This window comes from Dendrobates tinctorius, unplaced genomic scaffold (assembly GCF_039654945.1).
Source record: "Dendrobates tinctorius isolate UK_male_01 unplaced genomic scaffold, ASM3965494v1 ptg000103l, whole genome shotgun sequence".
Classification (NCBI taxonomy): domain Eukaryota; kingdom Metazoa; phylum Chordata; class Amphibia; order Anura; family Dendrobatidae; genus Dendrobates; species Dendrobates tinctorius.
Genome location: NW_027361771.1, coordinates 1,505,682 through 1,518,235, shown reverse-complemented (window position 1 = coordinate 1,518,235; position 12,554 = coordinate 1,505,682). Strand labels below are relative to the sequence as shown.

Here is a 12,554-nt window from a genome sequence, read left to right as displayed (position 1 = left end):
CCCTTTAGATTTCTCAATCCACAAAAATAATTAGTGTTCACTCTGTTGGCAGTATTGTTCAAGACTGGCAGCGTTATGAATGTGAGGTATTTAGCAGGCATTGTTTATGGGGGCACACGGCCCTGCTGACACTATTACTATGGAGAGCACTCTGGTCTCGCAGTTAATGGCGGCATGCATATGTAATAATTATATGTGTTATTTGTGAACTCTCTGGTGACATAATTGATTTGTAGCGTATGACAATGGTATTTATATGCACTGTATTGTGGCATTACACTATATGTCACATACAGTATATGTGGTAACTGTCAAACTTGGGAACTTGTTTTGATAATCATTAGCAAAGGCAGAAATCTATTTAATTAGATTCAAGCAAGTATTGTGGAGAAATTAACTAAAAAAAGACATAATACATACATCTTTGTGCCGAAGCCATATATTTAAGGCTGGAGATGGGATGTCATTGTAACCACATAGACAGATTTACTTCAGTTTTTCTGACAACATATGTAAGAATGTTGTTGCCTTCTTTCCATAAGGAATTCCTGAAGATGTGGTAGTAGAATATTCAGAAAGATTTCCTTTCCCTTTAAGATTATCAGAAGGATCTCTCTTGTTATCTTTGGGCTTAGTTGTTGGTAAATGGTTGCCCTTCCTACCACGATAGAAGCGCCCTTCTTGGCTTGAAATTAATACTTCATTCTGGGATAATAAGGTGGAGTAGAGAAAAAATATAAGGATATGAACACAATGTGCGAATTTCCTGCTACCTGAGTGATAAAGCGATTTTCACATAATATCTCTTTAAGTCTTCAATGTATCCAAAAAATGTAATATATCAATTAAGTTATACAGTATAACATTAATAATAGAATGGGAAGAAATACCTACACTGTATCTGAGCTGAAAAAAATCAGTCAAAAAAGTCATACCATGTAATAAACAGATAGCACCATGTTATATATAGATCACACCATGTAATAGACAGAAAACAAATCTGCTGATGGTTTGTACAATAAGGGCAGTATATACAGATAAGAGGAGGGGACCTAGGACTGAGCCTTGAGGAGCTCCAACAGTAAGGGGAAGAGGAGAGGAAGAAGAGCCGGCAGATGATATCGTGAACTGACAGAAGTTGTACATGAAAAATGGACGTCTGTGAGGCCCTCAAATTTTTTCTAATATGACAGTTATTCTTTAACCCCTTAACGACCGCCAATACACCTTTTAACAGCAGCAACTAAGGGTAGTTATTCCTCAGTGTTGCTTTTTAACGGCACTGAGAAATAAGAGTATAGCGCCCCTCAGCATTGAAAAATCTCTGAAAACATGATCAAGGCTTGTTTTTACGGTCTGTAATGTAAAATGTCTGTAAGGTATGACTTCTAGAATCTTCCCTTCCTCCACACACAGCTATCTGCCTGCAGCTGTGAAACCTGAAACTCCAGTATAGATTCTCTCTTCCCCCTTTTTCCTCCCCCTCCCTGCACAGCTAAGTGCAAGGATGTCTTTTGTTCTGAAACATGAGGCTGGATACAGGTATAGGAAATATTAAAAGAAGCCCTAGCGTGCCCCTCCCTCGTGGCAGAGATATAATAATTACATTTCTGCGAAGGGCACAAAACCAACTTTCTAATCCCTAATTTTCATGGTTCTGGCCCCTCCAGAAACTGAGATATGGATTGCTCCCAAATGGATTGTCTTAATTAGGGCATGTTTGATGTCTTGTTGGGTTAAATGAACTACAACCAATGATACCTTATGTGTGTTGGTGCGAGCTTCCCACGCTAAGATATGGTTATTATAAGTTTTTAGTTAAATTACAACTTAGAGAGTAGGGGGGTTGAACCTCACCAGACCGCCCCTTTCGTGAGGTCACAAACCCAAAGGGATAAGGTATTCCCTCCCAAAATTCATTCAGTTAAGCTGGAGTTTTGACGCTGACAAGACCTACCAGATGTCCGGGGATGTGTGGCTGCTGCCCATCCCCCGAGCCACATGGGTTCCCTAATACCAACTAAGCACATGCAAGTGTACTTTCTGCTTTCATCCCTGTTATGTTATATTTGCATTGTACATATTTAATGTCTCAATTTATAGCAACTTTATCTATATAATCAGTCTGCCTTCATGCTCTAAGAAACGAACTATTCGCCTTTTTTAGATAATCGCTACTAATTTGGGGGTTTGCCACAGACCCTCTTAATTAACTCTTTGATTAAGTGAATTGTGGCTGGTGGCAGCGTGGTGTGTTCGGTTGGTTAGGCTAGTTGGCAGTCCAGAAGGGTCTTATATTGCGGAATGAGTGGCTGAGGCCAACACATTGATAATTCCCTTACTGCAGTAGTCTAACTGCCCGTGCACAACAAGCAGCCCATCCGGCGACTAATTATCCTAGGTGCAGTTCCCTGACTGACCTGAGGGTGAGGGGGGCGCCGGAGAGCTGCGAGTTCCAAAGTGGAACGGAGAACGTGGGATATACATAAATCCCCACAGTTCTTGGAAGGTTGTTAGCAGTGGTGGGGCATCCAAAATACCCCCCTGCGATAAATTGTTAGGGCAAGATTAGCTTGCTGTATATTTTTGTCACATGGTGCTGGTGGTGTGATAACTAAGATAAGCCCCCACCGTGCCTTTGATAGCCGTGTGCCGGCAGTGCATCGTGTCCCTCCGTCCGCTGACATATCCGTGTCAGTGGTGGGACCGTGACAGATTGGTGGCACAGGGTGCGCTTGTCGTCACAGTCCCATATCACAAAAAAAGCACAATTTAAATCCCGCGCTGCCATCCCAGGCCACAGCGTTCCCAGTAATGCCTTGCGAGACCTGTGATGACGTTGGTCTCACGTTACTATAGCGATCTCGCGAGACCGCTAGCGTCACGCGAGACTACGTCATCACAGGACCTTGCCGCAAGGCATTACTGGGAACGCTTAGGCCGGGAATGCAGCGTGGGACGTCGGAAGGTAAATATACCCCGATTTTTTATTCTTTTTTTTACAGGGGTATGGTACCCAGGGCCTGGAGGACAGTCTTCTCTCCTCCACAACGTGGGTACCAACCGCACATGAGACGCTTAACTTCCCGCATGGTGGGCATAGCCACATGCGGGAAGTAAGCGATTCTCATGCATTCCTATGGATGCGGAATCGCGGCAATTCTTTGCGATTCCGCACAAAAGAATGACCATGCTGCGATTTTTTCCGCGATGCGATTCCGCCGCGGAAAAAAGCACAGCATTAGCACAGCATGTGCGGAATGCCATAGGAATGCATGGGGGGCGTTCTGTACACGATTTTTAAACGTTTTCGCAGCGTTTTTGCGCCGAAAATCGTGGCAAAAACGCTTAAAAATCGCATCGTGGGCACACAGCCTAAGAAGCATTAAACATGCGTTATTTATACATCTTGGCTCTGCAAAACCAGCATAATTAGATGAACAAATATTTGAACATAATAATAGTAGTCAAACCAATTACATATAACTTGTGGAAGTACTAATAACATTTTAATTAATTTTCAAAGAGGTTTAATTTGAGAGATCATAAAAACATAACCAAAGCAAGCCGAGGCGAAATCTCCTCAGTTCCCTAGATGTTAAACCAGAGCAATCAATCCATAGACCCCATATCTTGCCAAATTTAGAGATAGTATCTCTTTTTAGGTATATTCTTTTTTCCAAATTTACTAACCAGTTAACTTTATCAATAAATTCTGATATCATAGGCTCCTGATCTGCTGTCCAAGTGCTTCCTACTCTAGTTTGCATCGGGTGCTCTGGTAGACACAGAATATCGCAGATCCCCGTATGTTTTTTTTTGGGGAGTCTAACAGCCGCAACACGTGTGGGGCAAAGACTCAAGCATGTCAGTTGAGCACCCGCGATATTTGGTGCATACCCGCGCACCAGTTACAAACTGAAATAGTGAGTACTTGCGCTAAACACTAATGAAGAAGTATTTAATATGACAACCTAATGTTATCAAATTCTGTGACGCACCTGTGATTTCCAAAACAGGGTAAATGTGGGGTTTTTCCACTGTTTAGGCATATCAGGGGCTCTCCATACAATTGATTCCAGTCAATTTTGCCTTCCGAGCCCTGCTGTGTGCCCAAACAGTATATTTCCCCCACAAATAGCGTATCGGCGTACTCAGGAGAAAGGTTCATTTTCTCTTGTTACCCTTATGAAAATAAAAAGTTTGGGTCTAAAGTAATTTTTTGTGAAAAAAAGTTAAATATTCATTTTTTCCTTGCACATTGCTCCAGTTCTCATGAAGCAACTGAAGAGTTAATAAATTTCTTGAATGTTGTTTTGAAACATGTTGTTTTGAGAGGTGAGGTTTTTAGAATGGTGAGAATGGTGTCACTGTTGGGTATTTTCTGTCATATAGACCCCTCAAAGTCACTTCAAATGTGAGATGGTACCCCAAAAAATGGTTTTGTAAATTTTAATAAACAAAAGATCACACAAGCGCTTACCCAACAATAAACACTAGCGATTCCTCAGCTGCTAGGTCAAATGCGGGTCGGTGTCAGCCCGCAATTAAAATTGACCTAAAATTGTTCATTTGGTAGCCTCTGTTTAGTCCTATAGCGCAGGTCTCCCTCTTTGGTTTGTTATTGTTTTGTAAATTTTGTTGGAAAAAATGAGAAATAGCTGGTTGACTTTTACCCGTCCTAACTTTCTAACAAAAAATATGTTTTTGTTCGAAATTCGTTATTTATTAGCTATTTTGTGTGACATAACTCTGATTTAAGGGCACAAAAATTAAAAGTTTGAAAATTTAAATGTTTGCCAAATTTCCGTTATTTTTTTCTTAAATATCATATCAAAAAAAGTTACCACTATCATGAAATACATTACGTCACAAAAAAATAATCTAAGAATCAGTGGGATCCATTGAAGCGTTTCAGAGTTATTACCACATAAAGTGACACTGTAAAGAGATTTGTAAAAATTGGCTCGGTCACTAAGAGGTTAAATAAATGTCAAGATTGAAAGTTACAGTTAGTGCATCACCATTACTTCCATTGTCACTCCTGTCTCCCAATATCTCATCTACCAAATGTAGCACTCCTCCTCTTACCTTTAAGCTTACATCAGTAGGGTCTTCCTTCTGCACTGAACTCAGAGAGTTTGATGGAAACCTTGTAGAGCGTTTGCTTGAAAAGTTTAGTGTGTGACTTCCTCCACAGCTGCGAGAGCTGTGCATATATGCCAAACCATCAAGCTGAGGTAAGTGATCGCTTCTGAGAAGAAAAGGGAACATAGGATTAGCCGGGTGCCCATCACCTCATACAATCCTACAATACATTTATGGGTGCTAATCTCTTAATCTCTTTTATAACACAAGTGGTCACTTCACCAAATTCATGCAGGAGACCTGGCAGCTTTCAGCCTCATTCACCTTCAATGTTGGAAACTTTGCTCCATAACCAATAAAGTTGCTACATATTATTTTCCATGCTGTTTCCCCCCCAGACCCTCTGATTGTAGCCCCAAATGCTTATACTTACATGTTATAGTTGGACCTGGATTGTTTGAAGAACTTTCCCAGGGTGGCACAATGTGTCTGCAGCTGGTGGGTGATGGTCTTATTAGGACTTTTATCTGTATGTCCAAAATGCAGTTGGACTCTTGCAATCTCTTTACACATATGGGCATGGATCCTGCGCAAATGGTTGATGCTCATTTCCAGCTGCGAGGCCTCCTTTCTCGCCTGGTAAATTCCTGACTGTAATCTATTAATGTAATAAGAGGAGAGTAGGACATCATCTCAATACACCCGTTCTACATGCAGAAGGCATGGTGAATGTGGAGGACATGAACGATGATGATGTGACAGTTCTTTTGTGTTCTGTAGGTCAGTTTCAGTGCCAACTAGAAAACTTTTTGGGTAGAATGGGCACATTTTTTAATTTAAAAACAAATAAAATGACAAAGCTAGAACATTACATCTTCTTTAAATATATCCTGACTAACCAAGAGGTAAAAGATGACTGGTTTAGAAGATTGATTTTCATGTATGGTAATGCAGTGTTCTCAAACCTATGGCTTTGGAAACCTTGCCAAAGCTCGGAGTTGTAGTTTCACAACATTTAGAATCCACTTGTCATGGTCCAGTCCGGAGTTTATTTTCTGCTGTCTTCACTCTGGACTGGTCATGCGGGAGTTAATCTCCTCAGCCTTGTTCTGGAGCTAGCTGGGCTATTTCAGTCTCTCACAGCCTGCTGACCAGTGTTAGTGATAGCTCAAGCTTCCAGTTTAGAGCCTCTGACCCTTGTACCTTGGTGATCCTCCTGCCTTTGACTGATATTCACGTGTATGACCCGGACTGATTTCTGACCCCGTCTCTTGGTATTCGTCTCTGCTGTTACGTTCCCTCTCTGGCATCTGACTCCCCGGCTTGTACCCCGACCACGTATTTCGTCTCACATTTTGGACCCCGTGCTCATGTTCTGGCTTTCTGACTCTCGGCTTGGTATTTTGACTACGTGTATTGCTGCTCCTTCTGGTACGTCTGCTCCTGCTAGTTTCTGACTCGGTTCGTCTGACTATTCTCTCTCGTTACCTGTGGCACCTGTGCTGTTGCTCAGGGTTGCTGCTCTTAGTGTGTAACCTCTCTTCCCTCACCAGCTCCCCCCTGGTGGAGGTTTCACTACACCACTACTCTCTCCAATCATTCTTGGTCAATGATTGATTGAGAAATTAACTGGAAAGAGTAAAGCCCCCTCCTTCAGGAACCCAACACATTGGATACAAAGGGCATCGTGCAATACTTTTCCCTGTGGTGGCACAGCTTCTCTGCAGATTACAGCAGATTGCTGGGGGTCATAAAATACGAATTAGACTAGTTTCAGGGTAAAAGGAATAGCCAAAAGTAAACAATCCCTTGAATTACAGGCAAAAGGTTGATTTTAAAACCACTAACTATTGTACAGCTTACGTCACCCACCTGTTGCTCTGCTGGCGGACACGGTGGAGTTGAAACACAGTATGTGGCCGGCTGGAATAATGTGCTGGTAGCCCTGGTATCCTTGGAATGGTTAACGCTAAGCTAACAAAATGAGATTAAATAAAATGTAACATCATTTTCTGGTAATATCTATATGAATCATGAAAATAAAATCTACAAAACCATGAAAACTTACGGGCCGGGCACCATCATATCTACAGTGCGGTCACAGGAGATGCAGTGAAATCTTTGTATCAGCTGCCTGAATGTAAAACATAATTATACAGAATTATTGTTCTTTCTCCTTGTAATAGAAGAATCTACATCCATGGACATTAGAGCATTTAGTCAGTCTTTACTATTAGGGTTTCATCAGTTTTACTCGTATCAAACAGTCCATGAAACACAGACAGCAAACAGATGGCATCCAAACACTGTCCAATTTTTTCTTTTACCGGACCGATAGACTGATAGACTTGCATTGGAGTTTTTTTTCCTTACCCAAGTTTTCCCCTCTTCTTCAGCTTTCTACCTATAGCAGTCACTTACTTGCGGATACCAGCAGCCTCATCAGCCTCATACTGCGGTGGACGCTCCATCAGTAGTCGGGAAAGGTCTTTCCAACGCTCTTCCAACATGTTCTTCAGTGGTTCAATTTCTATGCGGTCCAGCTGTAAAGTCAAACCATGATATAAGCTTCAGTACTACTCATTTCAGTCCTTGTGCTTTTACGTTGTCACAAAAGCCAATGAGAATAAGGAACATATTTCAGAATATTGGACTACGCTAAGAAACAAAAATATGCCATAGGTAAAAGCCAATAATATTTATTAAGTGTCATGATCCATGCTGGATCAGGACAGATATAGTGCACTAGTAACCTTTTTTTTTTCTCAAGCTGTGCTTAGAGATGTTTTTGCCCCCGGTGGCCATTTGGATTATTGCACTGTGGTATCGTTTGTTCTAAGTCTGCCCCCGGTGGTGGTGAGCGTCATTGCACTCTGTTTCTTTAGTTAAGTGCACATGTTTATAATGCAGGTGTGATTGCTGGCTCTGCTATAAAAGAGTCACAGGTGTTGTAATCAGTGTTGGTGATAGTATTCATTTCAACCATCCTTGGTGGAGGAAGGAGCTGGAGAGCGTTCCTTGCAGCACTGTCTTAGCCCTGGTGTGGAAGGAGTCATAGGGGATTTCCTTGTAGCTCTGACAGAGCTTGGTGGCAGCATTTCAGGAGGAGAGCTGCATTCTGGTGGTGGACTCTGCTGCCAGGAGCAAGTGCAACAGAATAAAGCTAAGTGGTGTTTCCTTGTTTGTGTTTTTCCTTCGTGTGTATTAGTACAGTGGTGGGGCCAGTGCCTGCGCCACCCAGCTCCCTAGCAAGGGATAGGTGTAGGGTGTGCTAGGGCGACAGGTATCCAGAGCGGCGCCCGGTGCGGAACCGGCATAGGGAACGTTTGGAGCGTTAGGGACACTGACTCAGGGGAGTGCAGGAGGTCTCCACCTCCCCTTACCCTATAGCAGGGCCCACCGTTGTAACTGTTTTCCCTCCCCCTTGTCTTGTTGTTTACAGTTACCGGCCTGCGGGCCGTGTCACACAGGACTGTATCACGTGCCGCGTCTTGTTGTTTACAGTTACCGTCCTGCGGCTCGCGTCACACAGTACGGGTCCACGTGACATTAAGGAGCCATGACTATAAAAAAGAAAGCAGTGAAAAAATGGAGTGTTTTTGGTGCTGTCTCATAAATAATGTGGTCTTATTATTTCTTATGGTTTTTAAAAAGCTCATTTATTTGTCAGAAATAAAACCAGTGGAACATGTACAAGAGTCTATATGAACACATGAACTGTACCAAGATGTTCATCAGGTTCCAGGATATCTACTGTAGAACTTGATGTTGCTCGAAAAAAATCAACCAATATTTGACAAATAAATTAGTTTTTAAAACTATTGGAAATAAGAGGGCTTCATTATATATGAGACAGCCCCGAAAATATTCAATTTCTTTCAATTGGTTTCCACATGCATCATGGACTCCTATGGCCATCCGGCAAGGACAATGGGATCGTGTCGGACATAATCTTACCTTATTCTGCATCTCCACATTGATTTTCTCCAATAGTCGCTGCCAGTCTTGCTCCTGGGCGCTCACTTTGCCAAGTAGGTCCTGCATCATTCTGCTCAGATGTTCTGCGCTGGCATCAGAATGCGTGCGGCTCCCTTTACTTTCTAATGCTTGCTTGTCTGCTTTCTGCTCAGATAAAGGTGAACAGTTATAGATCATTAGACACAGGTAGAAAAATAGCATTCTGTAATGTGTAGTAACTTTAGGATTCCAGGCTCAAGAGAAGCCTGGAGAGATTTATGGTTGTCATGTTGTGTAGGCTTTTGGAGGCACCTAGATTTTTTGAAATTTTTTCTTCCATCAACCATAAACTTAAAACTCTGAATTGAACAGACATCTAATTACATCTTCATACGGATGTCTACTAGCACCCTAACATCACCCACTGTCTTTCCAGTCGAGTCTACTCAACGCTATCGCATGGAAAAGGATAATCATCACTCAAAGCTCAACGACTCTGTTGGGGAATTATTGGATTATACTTTGGGGGTAAATAACCGGCGTAAGTACAACTTTGGACTCACCACATCTATCTCCAGCCCAATCAATTCTTTATCAGCTTTCTTGTTCTCCAGTTTCCCAATTTTCTGGTAAAGGATCTGCAAGAAGAACCATAACAGCATAGCAAGAAAAAAAAATGACAGCTAGTTCTACACATTAAGAAAGAAAGTGAGGAAGAGCGTGAGAGAATAAATCGGATTGTGAGAGGAGGAGATGGCTACAAGTTATAAGTGTAAGAAAATCTGAAGAATAGTTTGGCCTTTCAGTCTCATACATTAATGTGTTGCTGCTTTTGTTCGTGGTCATGAATTAGAGATTTGGTGGTCCTGTTCAGGCGCTCACATTCCTCTTGGAGCTTTGCCATGGTGTTCTTGATGAAACCAATTACTTCTGTGTCCTATAATTGGGAAAAGAATTGTTACAGGGATAGTGGAAAAACAACAAAGTGTTAAGTGTGATTTCCTGACTAAAATCCAGGGCAGCACATTGGAGAATGTATGTTCATTGACTTAAAGAGAATATGTCTCCAGGTTTTTACTACCCCATCTGCGAGCACTATGATGCAGTGGCAGAAACCCTAATTCCAGCGATGTATCACTTACTGGGTTGCTTGCTGCAGTTTTGATAAAATCACAATTTGATCTTCTGCAGATCTACCAGTTCTCTAAATACTAAGCTCTGTATAGCTCCATCCACACCATTGATTGGCAGCTCGAAGTGTGCATAGGCAGAAAGCTGCCAATCAGTGTTGGAGGTGAGGTTATACAGGGCTTATGAATACAAAGGACTACATAACAGCAGGTTTACTAGTCCTCTTGTGATAATCTCTTGCTGATAAAACAGTGATTTTAGCAAAACTACAGTAAGCACTCAATAAGTGATATATCTCTGGAATCAATGGCTCTGTCTCTACATTATGCTAGTCTCAGATTAGGTGGCAAAAACCTGGTGACAGATTCCATTTAAAGACATTGTCAGATTTAAAGATCCACTTTTCATATGCCATTTAAGGGATTATTGGATAATAGAGGGGGTTCTCTGTTTAGGATCCTCAGGTCTTAAGTTCAGTTAAAAAAAAAAAAAGAGTCTCTAGCTCTAGAATATAGAGACATCTCAGTGACTTGAATAAGCGCTGTGTAACACTTTCTTTCCCCAGTGCTGGTGCTGCAGGGAAACTGGACAAGGATTGTCTTCTTGGGACTCCCTTTACCATTTATTTACCTGATCAGATGCCTTCCTGTCTTGCTGCAGATGTTTCCTCACTACCTCTCCAGATGTATGATCAGTCATCAGTGTCTGTAGATGTTCATACATGTTGACAAGATTGCTGACTTTATTCCCTATATCAATGGTGCAGGCTGGACATGTGAGATGTTCCTTAGATGGCGAGGTGGTAACAGGCGGCAGTGTGTGTATAGTACCCTGTGCTGCCATTTCAGTCTCCGCAGTGACAGTCGATGCTTTTGTGCTGCTGTCAGATTTTTGAGGGATGCTCATGGCTAGGAGGGTGGATGAGGAAGATGCCATAATTGTTAATACCCCACGAAGCGTGTCTAGCTGTGAGAGAAAGAAAAGGACAAATAGACAGTTAACAACTATGACAAAATGGTCATTTTACCTTTTAAGTATTAACTGGACTCTTCCTTCAAAACTTGACATTAAAGATCCTCACTTTAATCATCTTTTCAAAAGTTATTTAAAATAGATGATAATTCTTCACCTAGTTTTACTGGTTTATTCTGCTTGACATTGTGGACATTGACCCGACTATCTCTGATTGTGATTTGGACCAGATTTTGCCCTTGTTTCTAACTCTGTGTTTCTGACCCCACTTGTTTTGTATTTGCCCTCAGCTTGCACCACTGATGAGAAGCCCCTCTGCAGATGCAACCTTGTTGTCCCCTTCTGCAGAGACCAGTTCCCTATTTAGGGGTGAAAACCAAGGGTCATTTACACTTGTGACTGTATGTCTTGCGGCTGTTAGACAGCTGCAACACATGCGGGGATTGCCTAACAAACAGGTAATCCCCACATCTGTTGAGGATGTCTAACAACCGCAAATCATGCAGCCACAGGGACTCGAACATAATATACGAGCACTCCCAAGATACTTGGCTAACACCCGGGCAAGATGGTATCCGAGCACGTTTGCTCATCACTAATCAGGCATTGCAGAACAATGAGCCATTTTACTTGGGTCATACAGTAACCATTATAATTATCATAAACAACAACATGAAGGATTACAGGGGAAACTAACACAAATAAAACTAGAGAGGTCATCCAATACTGGGTGGACATACCAAGGGCCACTTAAACTTCCAGAAAAGTGCATTATCTATTGGACTGCAAAACGGCCCATATACTGTTCTTGCACAGAGGTCCTTCCCTGCACACAATTACAGTATAACAACACAGTGTCATCTGCTTATTACAGCCCCTCCTTAGCAGAAGCCTGAAGCTGTTGTATAGGTCTACCCCCTTTTCACAGTGTTATGACCATTTCACCACAACCTTGTTTAGTAACAATGCAGTTACTTTGGATAAATGATCCCAGCAAAGGCTTATGCCTCACAATCACAGTAAAAAAAGGGAATTGGACCAACCAGTGCCAGGCTACTGATTGGCCACCTTACCATCCGCATGGTTAGCCTATATCGCATGTACACTGCAAATTGGGCAATTTCATGCCCGACAGGTAGCAACATTATCAGATTGCAATATTTTGCTGTTATTCTCAATTTTGAAAATATAGTGACGCTTTATCATCTTAAAGGGGTTGCCATTAGACCACCCCTTCTTGGATGGTAAATTGCCCTTGGCTGGGAGGTAAGATTTTTTTTATCTGCTTAAAGTGACCTATCCACAGGATAGGTGATTACTTTTTGACTGGTCGTGTCCCAACCATTGGAAATGTCGCTGATGGGCACAATGGAGCACTTTTATCCCTGTTAGAATGGAGAGGCAGT

At 42.1% G+C, this 12,554-nt stretch overlaps 1 protein-coding gene across 1 annotated transcript; it reads right to left on the bottom strand.

The window, feature by feature from the left end:
• Nucleotides 1-486: 486 nt before the first annotated feature.
• Nucleotides 487-10,591, bottom strand: LOC141099840 (glutamine-rich protein 2-like). The gene is made up of 10 exons (XM_073587881.1): nucleotides 10,556-10,591; nucleotides 9,860-9,982; nucleotides 9,609-9,683; nucleotides 9,046-9,210; nucleotides 7,510-7,631; nucleotides 7,157-7,222; nucleotides 6,961-7,062; nucleotides 5,522-5,746; nucleotides 5,092-5,254; nucleotides 487-705 (listed from the first exon to the last, which is right to left on the bottom strand). Exons 1-10 carry the CDS (start codon nucleotides 10,589-10,591, stop codon nucleotides 487-489), a joined length of 1,296 nt encoding a protein of 431 aa, XP_073443982.1.
• Between the last annotated feature and the right edge of the window lie 1,963 nt (nucleotides 10,592-12,554).